We start from the raw sequence: 18,643 nt of genomic DNA on the forward strand, positions 1-18,643 counted from the left end.
AACATGGCTCCCTCCTACCATTGCCCTCTCCCAGTCAGCATGTTGAAGGCACCCAGCTCAGCGCCGGCACAGAGGAGGGGCTCTGTAGCCATCCTTCTGGGGCAGCAACAAGTGAAGGAATGTTTCTGAAGACCGGGGGGAGGGGGGGGCGCGGGGGGGGGGCACCAAGGCAGAGTGTCACCCCAGGCAGGCTGAGAGCAAGGGGTGCAGAGTGGGCAGGAGACAGAGCAAAGGCCAGGAGCTGCCTCACCCGAGAGCAGACCAGGCTGCCGCACTCCACCGAGGGCCACTGTGAAGTTCTAGGGGCCTGGGAGGGACTTACCTGTGAACGGGGAGGGGTCAGTGAGGCCAGCAAAGTGTCCCTGTGCCCAGGGGTGCCCACAATGATCAGGAACTTCAGCAGGGTGAGGACAGGGGCTTCTCCATCCTGTGCCAGTGACAGGGGACTGTCAGTGACTCAGTAACCAGATAAACGTGTCCATGACACCCAGCACATGGGAGCGTCCACACAGGATCGTGGGCAGTGTGCGATCACAGGACTGCTGCAGCTGGGGCGGTCGGCAGGGGTCCGAGCAAGTGACCTTGTGAAGCCCTGGGGCCCAGGAGCTGTGATGACGCTGTCCCTGAGATTGAAATGAGAGTGTGTGCGAGGGCAGAAAGTGGCCAGTGTCTCTGGCGGACAGCGAGTGCCCACTTAGGGCATGTGCAGAACAGCAGGGGTCTGATTTGTATTCAAGGCTCAAGCCCTGTAAACCCAAGCACAAACGTGCATCAACCCATAATTCATCCAAAAAGCCAAGCTCCCTGAGAGGGTGTGATCGTTGGCAGAGTCTCCAGTTTTCATGTGTACTTTGTCCAATAGCATCATTCTGAAATTAACACGCTGCCTGCACCTTTGTAAATAGTCCTGTTTTTAAACTCCCTTCAGATTGCCCGATTTGAATGTGCTGTTTCCTGCTGGGAAACGTACCAGAACTGGCCCCAGGAAACAGGAAACAAGCTCAAATGGGATTCCGATCCTGAGTTGCTCACTTATGTGGGAAACCATGAGTCCCCTTCCCAGCAGGAAATGGAAAACCTGGCTGTGGTGCCATCCGACTTAGCCCTGGTGGGACATGGGACAAAGTACATGTGGAAGCAAGGACGTGGGGAGCCAGGTGCTGGGTGGCTGGGTTGCTTGGTGATGTTATTGATTCTCGGGGTCATGGGGCTGCCTGGCTTCCGATGACTCCAGAGAGCATGAATGGGGAGAGGAAAATGCACAGTGGAGAAGAGGAGCCCCGTGGCTGCTGGGAAGGAATCCTTCCTCTCTGTTGTCATGGTACCAGGACTGAAGCACAAACTCGCCGCTTAACTCCATGAGGCTCCTAGTGTGTCAGTTCCCAGGGCTGCTGTGACAAAGGACCACAGACTTGTGGGTGAAAACAACAGAAGTGTGTTTTCTCCCCATTCTGGAGGCCAGAAGTCGGAAATCAAGGTGTCAGCAGGCGTGGTCCCTTCTGGAGGTCCTGAGACGTCTCTCCCAGCTTCTGGCGGCTCCAGGAAGTCCTTGGCATCGCTCGGCCTGCAGAGGCATCGCCGCAAGCTCTGCCTCCATCACCACATCGTCTTTTCATCTACGTGTCCTCCTTTATCAGGACACTTGTCATAGGATTTAGGACTCACCTCAACGCAGGATGATACCCTCTTGATTTCTTTAACTTAATTACCCTCTTTCCAAGTAAGGTCACATTCACAGGTTCTGGGTGGACATATCTTTTGGGGGGCCACCACTAAACCCACACTACAGTCCACCGTCTGGTCCCCCCAAATCTAAGCCTATTCCATGTGCAGAATACATTCACCGCATCCCAGCATCCCCAAAAGTCTCACCGTTAGAGCTTCAACTCTAAGTCCAAAATCTCATCTAAATATTGTCAGCTCAGAAGTCCCAAGTCCCACCATTAAATCAGGTCTGGGTGAGACTCCGGGTATAAGCTACCCTACAAAACACCTCTCATGACCATCCCACTTCACAGATGAAGGAAAGAAGGCCTGGGAGTCAAGTAACTGCCCAAGTTCCCAGCTGGAGCGTGGGAACGGCGCTGTTGACATCCAAGAACGACCCCCAGGCTCAGGCTTGAGCAGGAATGGGTGTTAGGACTCCCCCCACCCACCCAGTAGACAGGCAGCAGACGCTTGGTGCTGCGCCCGCCCCCACTGCAGCCCTTCTTTTGCTGTGTAGCAGGATGCAGACAAAGGGACGCACGCAAAATATAAACGTTCTGGGAACTCCCTGGCGGTCCAGTGGTTAGGACTATGAGCTTTCACTGCCGAGGGCCTGGGTTCGATCCCTGGTCAGGGAACTGAGGTCCCGCAAGCCATGCAGGGAGAAAAAAAAGAAAAACCTTGAAAAAAGTACAAATGTTCTGAACTGTAACAATGAAATAGCCCTTGGCGGCCACCCAACTCACCAGCAACCCCACCCTCTGCCCCGGCCTGGACTGAGGGACCACCTGTCCTTGGACCTCCACTGCATTGGTTCCTGGGGCTCTGCTAACAAAACCTGCAGAGCAGGCAGTTAAATCACAGAAATTTATTTTCTCACCATCTGAGGCTGGAAGTCTGACATCAAGGAGTCAGTAGGACCGGTTTCTCCTGAGGCCTCTCTCCTTGGCTTGCAGACAGTCGTCTTCTCCCTGTGTCCTCACGAGGTCATCCCTCTGTGTGTCTGTGTCCTAATTTCCTCTTCTTATAAAGACACCAGTCACACTGGATGAGGGCCACTCAATGACCCCATTTAACATTAGTCACCTCTTTAAAGACCCTATCTCCAAATAAGTCATATTCTGAGGTACTGGGGGTCAGGGATGGGATTTGAGGGACACAGTTCAGCCCATAACTCCCACCAGGTGCACCCCATCTCCTGCTTCCCCCGGCTCATATTATGGGACAACTCATCTCTTGATTTTTGGTTTTAGAAACTTATCATTCACATTTGCAGCTTATCATTTAGTTTTGCTGGTATGAAAAGCATTTCATACTCCATGAAGTCTCCTGGAATTTGCTTTTTCTGTCAAAAGCTGTTTCTAAGATTCATTCTTGTTGTTGTGAGTAGCTATTGTTGGTTCATTTCATGGCTTTCTCTTTCTTGGCCTTTGGGGTCCTTCCCAGGTTTTGCTAAAATGAGTGAGGCTGCTGTGAATGTCTCTGCCCACGTGTCCTGATGCAACTCTGTGTCTGAGACTCCAGAGGGGAACGGTGGGGGTCACTGCACGTGGGGATCCAGCCCGATAGGAGAGCAGGCTGCTCTCCCAGACGCCCCAAGTTCCGGTGGACACCCTGACAGAAGAATGAGCTACGGGCATGAACACAGGTGTTCCCAGACTTCTTCATTTTTGCCAACTGAGGAAGGGTAAAACAGTATCTCATTTCAGATAAAACTGTATTTCCCTGCTAGCTGGTAAAGTGGAGCATCTTTTTATATCTTTATTGGCCATTTTTTTTCTCTCCTGGGAGTTGTTGGTTCATTTCTCTTGCCTATTAATCTAAATGTAACTATTGTCTTAATCTTTCTAAAATTGAATCATAGGAGTTCTTTATGTATTCTGCATATTAATCCTCATTGGGTGATATATTGTGGATACTAATCTTTATTGGATATGAGAATTGCCAATATCTTCTCTCATTTGGGGCTCAACTTTTAATTTTCCTTATGGTACCTTTTAGATAAACAAGAGTACTTTTAATGTAGTGAATTTATCAACATCTGTTTTTATGGTTAGTGCTTTTATATCCTGTTTAAGAAATCCTTTCTTAGCCTAAGAATAAAATAAAATTCACCCATATTTTGTTCTAAGAACGTATATAGAATAAAGTCTAGTATCGACATACAGCATACATGCAGAAAATATTCCTCACTCCCTTGTTCGTGGAAGGGTTGTTCTGAATGGCATCACCTGCCATGACCATAGCAGAAATCCAAAGTGATCATTTTACAACAAGGTGGGCCTTATGTTCAAATCAGTGTGAAAGTCTTCAGTGGCTCTTGTAGCTGACACTTCGGGTTGCCTGCTCAGCGACCAGTCACCCCTTTCCTCACTCCTATCAGTACCTCCATTTATTTTCCGGTATCGTGGTGGCTGTGCGATGTGTCAGTGTGTATAGGCTGAAGTACTTCTCCAGAATCCTCTTTCCTGCAGGTTTCCTAACTCGGCCCCAAGAGGCACTGTGCATGAGATTTGGGGGGTAAAGGGGTGCAGTGAGGTAGCAGCTGTAATGATTTTATACTTGGACGGCCAGGGCAGGGGCCCAGGTGTGGCTGCAGCTCGCACACAATGTCCTTTCTCTGCCAGCTCACCTCACTGGTGGGGGGCAGGCGTGCATCTAGTCTGTCTCCCCGAGTCTTTTAGCTTCTCCAACTCCTGGGCTGGGTGTGTGTGTAGTTCTGTGACCATCGGTGCCACGTGATCCATCCATCCTCGTGGGTTCCAGCTTGGGCTCGCTGGTCCCCCCTTTACCTCCACCTTCCCTTCCTGAATACCTGCCCTGCACACTTCAAGCTGCAGCATCAGGCGGAGGGCAGCAGCCTTCAGAGATTGTCCAACCAGCCTCTGCAATGGCAAAGGTCAAATCCCTTAACGACGTCATCCTCTAGTGGCTCGCCGCCTGACTGATAAGAGGTATGCAGACCCTCTACCTGAGTGCTTGAGAAGTGGGGGGGGGGGGGTTCCAGACCCACAGAGAAATCCTGATTGGTCCGAGCCCTGTGGTGGTCTCATTTCCTTTCTGCTGATTGGTCTAGGTAGCCGAAGCGATTCCGGCCAGATCTCAGAGGCAGTTACTGGGGGCTTCCTTCTCCTCCCGGGTGATGGGCGTCCGAGTGACGACTGCAACCGGGACAGCCATCCTGTGACCCCCAAGAAGACGTAGGTCTGCCTGCTGCAGACGGGAAGGTATAAAACGGGAAGGACTTTCAAGTTCTTGACGCCAGATGGTCAACTTGAAATGCGAACCTTCCCGTGTGTAACCTGCGGTCCCCCGAAGAGCCCACCGGCAGGTGCCCCGCCGCCCGCTCCGCAGAGGCGCGCGCTCGCGCATCACGACACTCCGGGCCTCGGCACACATGTCCCCTTCGTCCGGAACGCTCCACCTCTGTGTGTGTCACCGACTGCCCGACAGAGGAGGTGGCGGGCGGCGCGCCAGCGCTGCGGCGCTGCGGCTCCGGGCGGACCGCTGGAGTCTGGATGAGTGCCGCGTGCGCAGGCGCACCAGACGCCCCGCGCGCCCCGCGACTGCGCGCCTTCCGCGCGGCTTGGCGCCTGCGGGCCTCCGTAAGGCTGGGCGTCTCCATAGCGACCGCGTGGGGCCGGCAGCTTCCACTGCTGGACTGCCGCACTGGCGCCCGGGTCGTGCGGGCGTCGGGTGGGCTGGCGGGCGCCGAGGGTGAGGCAGGGCTGCGGGCCCGGGGTCGGGGGCCCCTCGAGAGAGGCTGGGGCGCCGGGTGATGGGGGGCGAGGGGCGGGCCGGGAGCGGGGGCGCATCCCGAGAGGCTGGGGGCACCGCGGGCTTGCGGGGTGCGGAGCTGCGGGGCCTCGAGGGCGGCCCGGTGCGGTGGAGAAACCGGGGAGGGCGCCGGGACCCGGAGCCGCCTCCCCGACCCCACGGAGCCCGCTCCGCCCGCTTTTAGGCCCTGTGGTTTTGCTCTCGGTCCTGAGGCCTTCTTTCTGTTCAGAGGTTTGCGGGAGATTGAAGCCTCTCTCCCCCCTAAAACACAGAAAAGGACCCCAGGGGAGGCCCAGGGTCTCCAGGGAGCGCAGGCAGCCTGCGGTGGGTTCGCCCCCCCCCACTCGTTAATTGCTTGACCTTTGGGCGGTTCCTCGTGTTCCCCATCCCTAAAATGGAGGGAGGTAGACGCACACACGTTTCCCAGGTGTTGGCTGTCGAGAGGTTTCTTTTGTTTTTTTAACATCATTATTGGGGTATAATTGCTTTACAATGGTGTGTTAGTTTCTGCTTTATAACAAAGTGAATCAGTTATACATATACATATGTTCCCATATCTCTTTCCTCTTGCTGTCGAGAGTTTTGTATCAATGAGCGAAGGCTTCTGAGCCCTGAAACATTCCAGTGTTGGTTGTTATTGCCGGATAAATCGGGAATTAAACACGGACGTGTGCCTCACCGAATGAGGTTCTGGTGAAATACAGTTCTTAAACTTTGTGTCGAGCAAAACTATTGTTGAACAAGTAAAATTCAAGGTTCTAGTTTGACCGGTTCCCACCCCCAGCCTAATCTGGGTGCTAGCCAGACCCAGCGCTGATCGCTGAGTCAAAGCGGTAACCTGAGCTGTCAGGATTCTCCGTGGAGCGGAACACTAATGGAAATGCCACAGAACCGCGGGGCAAGTAAGAAAGTGTGAACTTAGGAACCCCACTGCATTTAGGGAAGGGATACATTAGCTTGTGCGCTTTGAAATCTTCTGACTTGTTTTCATCCCAAAAACAGCCATTGCATTTTCCAGGAATTAAGTTAAATCTTGGAACTCCATGGTGCAAAGGGAGGAGCAGAACATTTTAATCTGAACCTTCTTGCAGTCCAGTTTGTTTTACAGTATCAGTAATGATACTGATTATTAGAAACAATGGTCTTTGTAAGCAAACACAAATCTGCCATGAGCTAGACAGTGAGAGTGTGCCCGTGTACCTAGTTGTTGCTGCATCTCCCCTCCCTGTCTGCAGGTGACTCCAGACCCGGGAGGATGAGCAGTGGTCCCCGGAGGATTGCTTCCTCCTGGCTGACGGATGGAGGGAAGCAGCTCCTGCAAGGCTGCCTGTGGGGCTGCTGATCCCGGAGAGCGGCACTGGGCAGGCTAGGAGCAAGCCTGCATCCCCCTCCAGGGAGGCTCACGAGGGTGTCAAGGGGGTCATCCTCTCTTCATCAATTTTAGACTTGAGTCAAAGTGGTCTTCACCATTTAGGAGAGATCTTCAAAGTTCTCAACCTCAGAGTGAGTGGGGCACCTCTGGGGCATGGTACGTATGTGCGACGTAGACGTGATTGAAGGCTCTTCTTACGTGCAGTTTTCTTTTAGAGAGAAATTCGAGAATGAGATAGAGGAGGGTGAACTTGGGGTTTTGTGCGCTGCTCAGATGCCACAGATGATGAAGACTCTGACGTCCTCTCCTGGGTTTGGGGGGCGACTTGCCGAAAACACCCTTGGCCTCTTAATCAAAACACAACACCCCTAAAATAAGTGCAGTAAAAACTGTCACCCACAGCTTTGCAGATGTCACAGGCTTAACTCTACCTGGTGCCTTCACCAGGTCTGGCCCTTGCCTGCTTAAGATCTGGTGGGTCTGTCTCCTCCCGCGATTTCTAGAACAAGGTTCCATCACACAGCCTTGAGGGGAGACGGGCAGGGGCCCTCACCAGCAGTTCTGTCACTGCCCAGCAGTCACGTAATTTCCTTAAACCTCATCTTGTCCTCACCTGGAAGATGGGAATGAGAATCTATTTATGGGTTATTAGGAGAATTAAATGATAAGCATATAAGGCACAGTGTCCTCAACATGGTACACACACCCACGCATTGCACTGTTACCCTGTGGATTGACGGTTTTGAGTGCTTTTACAAAAGCCGTGTACTTAGATTTTAAGTAGCTACTTAGTTTATTAACCCCATTTGTGTTACGCACCCTGTTTTTCCCGTCAGGCAAGCACTGGTCTCGCGGTCTCTTTTCTTAGCACTGACCTCCATGAGTGATTACTGGGTCATCCTGTAATGCACCACTTTTAATGAAGCAAATGCTCTCAGCTCTGAACAAGGAACCCAACAGTGTCATGCATAAAGAAAGAAGGAGGACATTCCAGAGCCTTCTTCAGGCTTAACGAAGAAACTTTGTTTATGCTTCTCAGAAAACAGAGACGTCAATATACATTTTACTGCCATGGCAACAAATCACTGAGTGAGGTGGCCACTCAGAGTGGTGGACTTTTAGGGGTTACGGGTGCGTTTTGCAGCCATAGCAACACTCTCTGGAGCCACCATTATCACTTCCAGAGACCCTTATGATCAGGGAACACTGACCCCCATCTTCACACGGCCTCACAGAACCGAGGAGGGAGGACAGGCTCGTGTGATGCAGTCAAGCCGGCCCCTGTGGGGCGACGGCAAATGCTAGCTTGTCTCTCTGAGATTTCCTTTTCTGGTGTTTACCAGGATCTGCGGCTTCAGCGCTGGGGCTGAGAGAGCAGGAGCCTGAAGCTGACCTGGCAGCCAGGCCAAGAGTGGCCCGGCGCAAAGGCGTCCCCACGCTGTGTCCAGTCGCCACTCCCTCCCCAGAGGCTGCGCCCGCCGCCAACAGCGAGCGACGGTGCCGCATCTTAGCTGCCCGGGGACTGTGTTCTCAGCGTATTTGTGGAGTGTGGGTTCTAGCCGGTGTTTCTCAAGTTTCTGCCTTAACCTTGAGGGGACTTGGAAGGTGGTCTTGGCAGCAGAGTTGGGAGCTGAGAAGCTGGTGGAAAAGGAGCGGCCTGCGGGTGCCGCGTGCTGTGCTCCGCGGGCTTTAATAGAGCAGCGCGGTCGTGACGGCTGGTGCTTACCTGCGCCCCTGTGTGCCAGGCGCTGCTCGCTTGCTGCACCTGGAAGAGGCCAGGCCGCTGGAGCACAGAGAGGTTCGGGAACTTGCTCTAGGTCACACAGCTCATAGGTTTTCGAAACCTAGATTTGAACCCAGGCAGCCTGGCTTCCAGACCAGTGCCCTTAATGCCTACATTCTGCTGCCCTGGTAAATAGAGACACGTGAATACATACGTGTGTGTGGTGTGCGCGATCACGTAAATACATACGTGCGTGTGGTGTACGTGATCATGTAAACCTACGCAGCGTGTATCAGCAGCAGTAGGGAAGGGATGTCTGTGTCACCCACAATCCTGCCACACTGTGACTGTAAAATCGTACTTGTACGTATCGCGGGGCGAGGGTCAGTGTGCGTGTGCTTTGTCCTTTCCCCTTCGTACTGTCCTATCTTATTTACGATCCGACCTAAGGGCCCACTGCGTGATGTATCAGACTTCCTGACGTGATGGTTACTGGCTGTTTTTGTGCGGCCGTTGCTACCACAGAGGACGCCAGAGCTAACTCAGCGTGTGTGTTCTTTAGTTTCCTTTTCGGTGTCTCCTTGCATGAGAACCAAGGCCCGGGCGTGGCTCCTGCCCTCGTTCTCTGGGCAGCGTGGGCCCAGGAGGGAGAATAGGATTCAGATGCACTTGGGGATGAAGTTGGATGTTAAAGGATAGTTGATGGGAGAGGTGTGATGTGCGCAGTGGTGGCGTCTGAACTGCCAGCCGGGCGAGACGCAGCGTCTCCAGGCCGGGAAGCCACTCTAGCAGCTGCGCGGTGAGGCCTGGCCTCGTTTTTCTGACACTTGTGTCCCCCGTTTAAAAGATTTAAGGATAAATGTTACGGGTTTTCTTTTAACTTGGCGTGTGTGATTACAGTCACTAGTGGAAATGCTTTGAGGATGTGGCATGTTTTAAATTTAGTTCGTTGACAAAAACATTCTTTTTTTCTCCCCAAAACGCCCTCTGCACGATTCCTAAAAGCTTCTTTCAGTGGCTGCCAAACCTCACCTGGCTGGACCTCCGCTCTAATAGGATCACAGCGCTTCCTTCTGGGATCGGCTGTCACAAGTGAGTTGCATGTTTCTTTTCCCAGGTTAGGAGGTCACCATCATCTCCTTCAAATGCCCGAGTGCCTGTTCTTTGGCTGCCTAACCACACCCCACCTCACTGAATGTCGACTTTAGAGCAGAGGCGTGTAATGGCGTTTTCAAAGCCAGCTCGGAGGTGCGGTGGCTGCAGGTACCAAATGCACCTGTATGGTTATAGTTTAGGACGCGGAGCACCACGGAGCACGCTGGCACCACAGCGCCTCTGCTGGATGGTCCACGCGGCTTTTGCAGCCGGTTCCATCTCTGACTCCCTCACGTGAAGCTGCCTGAAGGGTCAGAAATACTGTACTGAAGAACCTAGGGGTAAGACGGGAATAAAGACACAGACCTACTAGAGAATGGACTTGAGGATGTGGGGAGGGGGAAGGGTCAGCTGGGACAAAGTGAGAGAGAGGCATGGACACATGTACACTACCAAACGTAAAACAGAGAGCTAGTGGGAAGCAGCCGCATAGCACAGGGAGATCAGCTCGGTGCTTTGTGACCACCTAGAGGGGTGGGATAGGGAGGGTGGGAGGGAGGGGGACGCAAGAGGGAAGAGGTATGGGAACATATGTATATGTATAACTGATTCACTTTGTTATAAAGCAGAAACTAACACACCATTGTAGAGCAATTATACTCCAGTAAAGATGTTAAAAAACAAAAAAACCAAAACAAACAAACAAAAAAAAGAAATACTGTCCGTGAATTAAACCAGCGGCTTTGCTCCCAAGGGCCTGTGTGTAACTGCGCTGGTTCCTGGTAAATAATGAGTCATTCTTCCTTTTTGGGAAAATCAGAAACCCCAAAGCAAGCTCTGTGCCATCCAGCCACATTCCTGCCACTCCGATGCCGGGCGTCTCCTACTACTCCCACTTCTAGAACTGGGGCCAAGCTGCCTACCCCCTTCACCCGCCCCTCCCAGCAGCCACAGGTCAGCTGGCACCCCCCAGTCCTGGAGTCACATGCAGCGTGAGGCCACCCCACTCTCCTGGCCCCTGTGCCTCAGTGCCCAGTCCTTCTATGCCAGCTTCTTAACCTTTAGGAAACCTCATGACGTGAATTTCAGACACGCCTTTAACATTAGTGCACGCTGGGCAGAGGGAAAAGCACGTGCAAGGGCCATGAGGTGGCCGTGTCCTTGGGAATGGGAGGGGCAGCAGGGAGGCCGTGTGGTGGAACAGAGGAGGGAAGGGGCTGGAGGTGCCTGCAGAGGCAGTCGACCAGAGCTGGTAGGCGCAATCGCTAGTTTGAATTTCATCACGAAAGAGGCAGGAAGTCACAGATGGTTTGAAGGGAGGGACGGGGCTTTAAGATCACTCTGAAAGGAGGGGTGAGCATGCTGCAGCGTGGCCAGTTAGGCTGCTGCAGCCGTCCACGCAGGAGAGCCGGGGGATTCAGGTGGGATGGACGGCGTGGGAGGAACAGAGGGGTCCAAGGGTGACCCCCTTCCTGCTAGAGTCATTGCAGCCCCCGTGAAATGGCAGAGTAGAGGCGCAGAGGCCCTTCACTTGCCTGAACTATTGCTCACTGGCTTTAAAAGTATGTTTAAAGAAGGGAGTATTTTGTCCGTGTGACAGTAAGCGAAAACCCCGTGCGCCATCCATGCCTTTTCAGGCTCTGCAGGGAAACAGCTAGTTTCTGTTGACGAGTGGGTGTCTCCGGCAGGGTGGGGACACCCCCGGGAGCTGTCTTCCTGGAGCTCCCGGGCCTTCCTGGACCCACTGGGTCGGCGCCTGGTTGCCTAGAGCAGTGTCCTCAGCTCCGGCCAGCGCGTCTGCCAGTGGCAGTGTGACAGGCAGCCATGCCTTCTCTGCTTCCACCTGGTCCCCGCCGGCGCGACCCGGGTGGCCCCAGGCGTCTCTGAGTGTGTGTCAGGGAGGCTTGGGGGGGCTCCGCTCTTCACGGGGTACTGGGCTGGTGTGTTGAGGGCAGTCTCATGCTTGTGGTCCATGGCTGTCTTAGCAAAATGGCACTCAGTTCTGGAGAGTAATTGTTACTCGAAGGATAAAAATAAACTAGGACTTGTGCTCATAAGCACTATTCTTTATTCTAAAATAAATACATGGTCTCAAATTTTGGAATTCTTTGACTTTGCCAGTCAAAGCCACCTGCTTAATGTTGTCTAAGATATAATTTTGCGTGTGATTTATAACCAGTTATATCATTAAAATTAGATCAGCTTGCTAAAGAACTGAAACATTCATTAGAAATTTTAAGTAATTATGGGCTTATTGAAAGCCTTAAACTTTCCAAAAAGCCTAATTAAAACAATGCCAGAGGGCTTCCCTGGTGGCGCAGTGGTTGAGAGTCCGCCTGCCGATGCAGGGGACACGGGTTCGTGCCCCGGTCCGGGAAGATCCCACACGCCACGGAGCGGCTGGTCCTGTGAGCCATGGCCGCTGAGCCTGCGCGTCCGGAGCCTGTGCTCCGCAACGGGAGAGGCCACAAGAGGGAGAGGCCTGCGTACTGCAAAAAACAAACAAACAAGCAAACAAAAAAACAATGCCAGTGTTCATATTCTCCCCCTCTCAATGTCTTAGATGTGTAAGCTTGCTAGCAGAGAGAGAAGGTTTAAAAAGGTCCATCAGTATATATGCTTCCTTAGGCAAGCAACTCCAGTCCAGTATATAAATGTGTGGCATTCAGTTGAAAGTTAGTGAAATGAAATAATCAGTGGTTTACTGATAGTATTTGTGAATTTATCACTTAAAAGTGTGCACAAGAATATTTTAATGTATTATTATATAAGGTGGAAAAATCCCCTGTACACTTTCAGGTTCATAGTTGGCTAATATGCCCCCCCCCCAAACAAACAAACAAATAGACAAACAAGTGGGCTGGAACATCCTTGGCTTTGAGAGAGGCGTGTTGGAAGGTCCAGGGTACGTGGCTGCCTGCACATCCGGTTGAAGAATCTTAGAAAAGCAAACGCCGTCCTCCTTGGCTATTTTTGTATTAGCGAAATTAAAAGGGGACTAAACCAAAACCAATACGTTGAAGTAACGATGTTTAATTAATTTGCCTTTGTGTTTACCAAGGAAAGTTTAATTCTCCAAGTTTACTTCTTAAAAACTTTAAATAATAGGAAAATCCAAGACAGTAAATGGAAAGAGAATTGTCTGATCCTCAGGTAATCCGATTTTCCTTTAGGGCTGCCAGTCAAAAAGTTAAACTTGGTTTAAATGAATACTTACTAGAGCTCTCAATTCTGTGTCTGTGAAACTATATTTTCTCCTTTCACATCTTGGGGACTCTGGTCAGTGTGATGCTGAATTTTAATTTTTTCACCTTCCAAGGAAAATGAGACGCGAGACCGCCCCTCCCTCTAGCTGGAGCGTCATTTGCTGATGGGGTCTGCAGGGGGCTGTCTGTCTGAGGAACGTTTTGGGGGAAGGAAAGCTGAAGATGTGGGTACAGGTTAGCCTGCATTCCAGGCCACTCTGCTCCCCATTGGTCTCCCAGGGCTGCTCAGGGCATGGAGCGTCAAGCCCAGTGACAGAGAAGGCAGGCGGAGCTTCTCTGTCCCTCCCGGGGCTGTGAGGTTCTCCCCCGTGAGACCGCGGCTGTGTCTGCTGCAGGGCAGGTGTGCGGGGCGCCATACTGTCCCTGGCGATTAAATAGTGCCTCGCCCCGAGGATTCCTCAGTCTCTCAGTGAAGCCTGGGTGGAGCAGGGCGGGAGACGGGCGTCCTGCCTCTGCCTGGACGCCCAGGAGAAGGGGCCGTCACACCCCTTGGCTGAGACACTGAATGAGCCAGGGCATTTGAAGTCTTTTTACATCCCTGAAAGCAACTGAGAAAGAGAAAATGATCATTAATAACGACGGAGCCCTGATGAAATGTGGAAAAGCGAAAGCAGCTGAACAAAAGGGGCGAGATAGAGTTTAATGTGAACCATTTATCGTCCGTTGTCGTTCAGTTAGTAAAGTTTTATTGGACATCTTCTACCTATCTATGATACGTCTTTTGCCAAACCTTGTAAGGGATATTAATAGCTATTAAGTGACAGAAGAGATCCCTGGTCAAATACTGGGAGAAACACCCCTTCACCGTGTTTCCTGGCTTTGAGGCTTCACAGAGGCCTCAGTGTGCCAATTCTTCATCTCTAAGCAGAGCGGATACTCTGTCTCCTGGACATCCTTCCGTGACTGTTCTCAGCCAGGGCGATTGTGCCCCAGTAGACGTTGTCATCATCTGGAGATCTTGTGGTTGTCACAGCTTGGGGGGGGGGCATCTAGTGGGGTGAGGCCAGGATGCCGCTAAACACCCACCGGGCACGGGACGGTCCCCCCAACAAAGAACTGCCTGGTCCCAAGTGTCCACAGTGCTGAGGCCCAGAGCCTGACCAGATGCTGAGACGTGGAGTCTATTTGCTGGTGGGGGCAGAGCATGGGGTAAACGTCTGCGTTGAAGCCGCTCCCTTAAAGAGAAGACAGATGAAGAAATTTGATGGTCATTTGATTTTCTGCTTTTAAATTACATATTTTTTGTTTTGTTTTAAAGGCATTTGAAAACTTTGCTTTTAGAAAGAAATCCTATCAAAATGTTACCTGTGGAGCTGGGTAAGTGCTAAAACAATAAAATAAAAGATAGTTTTAAATGCGGCCTTCTGCAGTTACCAGATCTGTAATGTAAATTCAGGCCTGACCCAGCAGGGAAGAGGCCAGCCGATGCTTTAAATCCCTTCCATGCCATCCTTCCGGCCCCTGAGACAACACAGATCCGATCGCAAGAGCTGTTGCTGCTATGATGTGTGTCCTACACGTGAGCACAGTGTACAAACAATGCAAACGCGGAGCCCTGTACCTGCTGCTCAAGGAAGACCAGCATCAGGCCTTTGTGGACCCAGGTGTGCTCGTGAATCCACCTGCCCCCCTCCCCCAGGCCAGCGTGACTTGTTCATCCTTCATTGCTTTCCTTGAAAGCGTTACCGCTTACTATCCCTACACAATACATGTTTAAAGGGCCTTCCTTGCAAACTTTTTCTAAGTTGCATCATCCCTTGTGTATTCTTGGTGACCTGGCGTTTGGGGGCTCAGCACGATGTCTTTCAGGCTTGTGCATGTGGATGTGGACAGCTGTTGTGTGTTCATTTCTGTTCATTCTCCAATGAACGGTTAGCTCCATTGCCTCCTTCCTGTCTTCTGTGCTGCTGTTTTCGTGAATTTTGCTTTTATATGTGTAAGGGATCCAGTAGACACTCTTTAAACTGTCTAATTTATGTTTTCTCACATGGTCGCCCTTCTGGTACTCTTCATCTCTTCTTGAAATTTCGTGCTTCCATCTGGGATGATGGTGTTGGCCTAAAGATCTGTCTTTTGTGTTATATTGAGTCTTATTGTAATGAATTATTTCAGGATTTTAAAAGGTCATCTTTATTTTCCCTTCTTCTTTTTTTTTTTTTTATTTTTTGAGGTACGCGGGCCTCTCACTGCTGTGGCCTCTCCTGTTGCGGAGCACAGACTCCGGACGGAAGCACAGGCCCAGCGGCCATGGCTCACGGGCCCAGCCGCTCCGCGGCATGTGGGATCTTCCCAGACCGGGGCACAAACCCGTGTCCCCTGCATCGGCAGGCGGACTCTCAACCACTGCGCCACCAGGGAAGCCCTTCCCTTCATTTTTGAAGGTTGTTTTAGCAGACTGTATAGGCTCCTAGACTTTAGGCATCGTGACTGCTTTAGAAATATCTTTATTGTCTTGTGGACTCTATCGTCTATCGAAAAGTCAGCAGTCTTACTGGTTTTCCCTTAGAAGTAATACATCTTTTTTCTCTTGCTTTTTGTTTAATTTTCAGCAGTTTGTTTGGTTTTGTTTTTATAAATTTATTTACTTATTATATTTGGCTGTGTTGGGTCTTCGTTGCTGCACGTGGGCTTTCTCTAGTTGTGGCGAGCGGGGGCTGCTCTTCATTGTGGTACAGTGGCTTCTCTTGTTGTGGCACGTGGGCTCTGGGCACGTGGGCTTCAGTAGTTGTGGCACCCGGGCTTAGTTGCTCTGTGGCATGTGGGATCTTCCAGGACCAGGACTTAAACCCGTGTCCCCTGCATTGGCAGGCGGATTCCTAACCACTGCGTCACCAGGGAAGTCCCCGTTTACAGTTTTTGTGTTTTGCCATTTTGCTTGACTTTAAAAACTATCTTTGCTGGCATTCACCCTCCTTCTGTTTGGTGTCACTATGGGTCCAGTTCGCCTCTGGCTCTTAGTCGATTGTCCACAAGCAAATTGGACAAATACATTCATTTCTAGTCACTCCTTAGGATTTTTTAAAGCGTATCTTTGCCCACTTTGTGAACTGTTTTTCTTTAAAAACACTGATCCCCAGCGTGTAGTGGTCAGGACTTCACCGTCCTAGACTCGCGTGTGCTGTGCCTGGTGCAGACACAGCGTGTCCTGCTCGGCCGCCCTCGGGGGTCCCTTGGGAGGAGACCTGGGCCTGGGGTCCCATGAGGCGGTTGCAGTCATGCCAGCACGTGACATCCAGGTGCTCACCTGGTTCTCCTGTTTGGATTCCACACTCTCCGAAGAATGTGAAAGAAAAGTTTTTGCTTCAGGAAACAAAGTTGTAAACCACTGACACTGAACATATTTTGTAGAATTTAATACTTTATTGTGTAATTAAAACCCATTGTCTTTCAACCCCAGTTGTAGTTTCTATATGTATTTATACAAAGAGGGCTATATTGGTTCAAGTATAATAGATACATAATCGACTAGAAAAAAAAGGTAGAAAATAGCTAAATAAATTAGACTGAAAGGCTGAAAATGAATTCACTCCGTACAAGAAGGTAACTTGGACATGACAAGGCTGTTTCAATGTGTTTAAGAACACAGGGGGCTGCTGGGTCTAGGGAGCCTGCCCCAGGGCTGAGGCCAGGCTTGGTGGGCAAGCCCCGCACCCTTACACCCTCACACCCTCAGCACAGCTCCAGGCCCAGGCCACCTGGCTGTCAGCACTTCTGGGTCCCTGCATGTCCAGGGAAAGGAGGCCTTGTGAGGCCAGGTGACACCTGTCTCTGGGAAGCTGTGGCCCTAACGCCCGATGAGGGATCTGGCACAAATTGTGGATGCATATGTAGTGCACCAATTTTCTCTCACATAACTTTACTAGAGATCAAAGTGTTTAAAAGTCAGCAAAAGCATTGCAGTAAAAAATACAGGTGTGTGGGCTGAACATCAATTAGAAGCAGATACTAGAAGGTCTGGATGGGGCAAATATCTTCATTTATATGGATTTATGTGCAGTGTGAGGGCCTGGGGCACAGGGACCAGCCCCTACCCAGCCTTCTGCGCAGGGAGCCGGCTCCAGGTTTGCGCGCGTCTCAGGCGTGGACGTACAGTCTACTAAAATGGCCTTTTATTCACTGTCGATTTCCCCAGTTAAAAAGATGAGCGTAAGTGAGGTGCCACCTCCCCTGTTGGATTTATCCGAAGAGCGTGTGCCCAACAAAGAAACCATTCATTCTCAGGAGGCAAAGGGAACCATGTTAACAGAAAAGGCAGGCTTTTTCCCACCTGTGGAAAAACTAGACCTGCGTGAGTGCAGAAGGTCCGCCGAACCTCCGGAGGACTGGCCGAGCGAGGAGGAGATCCGGCGCTTTTGGAAGCTGAGGCAGGAGATCGTGGAGAACCAGCAAGCGGAGGTTCTGGAGCGCCAGCGCCTGCCAGCGGAGCTGCCCCCAGCCCTCACGGCGGTGCTGAGCGACAAGGAGAAGCGGCGACCCCGCCCGAGACCCGTCTTCAGGTAAAAGTTGAAAGCAAAGGTGTACTTTCTTGATCTCTGCGCGGCTGTGATATCATTTTGTGATTCTCTGTTAAGACGTCGGGTGGACGTATGTTCACGTCGCCATCGTTCGTTACACGGCAGATGCCAGGCCTGGTTTAGGTTAAAGTTACCCAGAAAACAGGCTCAGAGGAAGAGGTTACACGAGAGAAAAACTCAAATCCTCTGTGTGTGGGGGTGTGATGTGCACACGTGTGTGGATGTGTGAATATACGAGAGAACGTGACCCAGTAACATTGGGGAGTACAGCTCATACGTCGGCAAGGGCGGTGATGTCACGTCCAGGGCACAGAACATGGTTAGCAGCCACTCCGGTCTGTGGCCCTGCAGACGGCGTGGACACACGCCCCGCGTGTCTGGTAAAGGTCTGTGGCGGGACAGTGAGGAAGGGCCCGTCTGAGAAGGCTGCCATTGGGCACTATTGGAAAACAGATTAAAGAGCTTTGATCCACGTGCAAGGTGTGCACGTGTCTACTGCACTGTTGTTTCACCTGTTCTGTAGTTTTGAAAATTTTTCAAAGTAAAATCTTGTTCGAGTGTGATTACCTGGCCATAGCCCTGGGAGGGCTGGAGGTGTGCAGGGCAGGTCTCCCCAGCCCACAGACCCCTGAAACCAAGTTGGTACCTCGTCCAAGTCAGTGCGAGCCTTTTCCCGGCATGGCACAGTTTCACCGGTCCCAGGTGTAGGTCCAGCCATGACCTGGCCCGGGGAGCGGGGTGGAGGCCCTGACGGCCGACCCCACCTACGTTGTGGATTCTGGGGGTGGCAACTGTCCGTGACCGTCGGGGCATCTCCGTGCAGCCAGCCCGCGGCCCTGCACAGTGTGGTGCTCGGCTGACGCCCTGCTATCATCGTAGGACGAGGACGCCCTCCTTCAAGAGTGTCCTGCCCGAGCTGGCCCCATGGCAGCAGACCCAGGGCCGCACCAGCCTGCCGGAAGAGAGTATCAGCCCAGATGGAGCAGCGCAGGAGGTGAGGTCGGGGGCAGCGGGGCGGGCTTGGCCTCGCCTGGAAGCTGCTCCTCGCGGGCTGTGTGCCCTGGGCGGCTGCAGGCCCTCAAGTTCGCCGCCCCGCCTCTGCCCTGTTTCCTCCTCTGGTCCCTTGCTCTTCCTCTACCCGTCCTCTCCTGTCAATCACCCAGCTTACAGGTCTTGTTTAAGAAAAGTG

General features: G+C 51.9%; 1 protein-coding gene across 1 annotated transcript in view; it reads left to right on the forward strand.

Annotated features, from left to right (window-relative positions):
- The first annotated feature begins 4,714 nt into the window (after nt 1-4,714).
- The window catches only part of LRRC27 (leucine rich repeat containing 27), a 29,734-nt gene continuing 15,805 nt past the window's right edge, over nt 4,715-18,643 (forward strand). The window contains 8 exon segments of the mRNA XM_089897370.1: nt 4,715-5,424; nt 6,720-6,827; nt 6,829-6,987; nt 8,200-8,216; nt 9,558-9,671; nt 14,199-14,257; nt 17,073-17,436; nt 18,334-18,448. Coding sequence (XP_089753496.1) covers nt 6,783-6,827; nt 6,829-6,987; nt 8,200-8,216; nt 9,558-9,671; nt 14,199-14,257; nt 17,073-17,436; nt 18,334-18,448 — 873 coding nt within the window. The 5' untranslated portion in view covers nt 4,715-5,424; nt 6,720-6,782.

This window comes from Delphinapterus leucas, chromosome 16 (genome assembly GCF_059928025.1).
Source record: "Delphinapterus leucas isolate spDelLeu-1000000601 "Yukka" chromosome 16, BTC_Dleu_Yukka2, whole genome shotgun sequence".
NCBI lineage: Eukaryota > Metazoa > Chordata > Mammalia > Artiodactyla > Monodontidae > Delphinapterus > Delphinapterus leucas.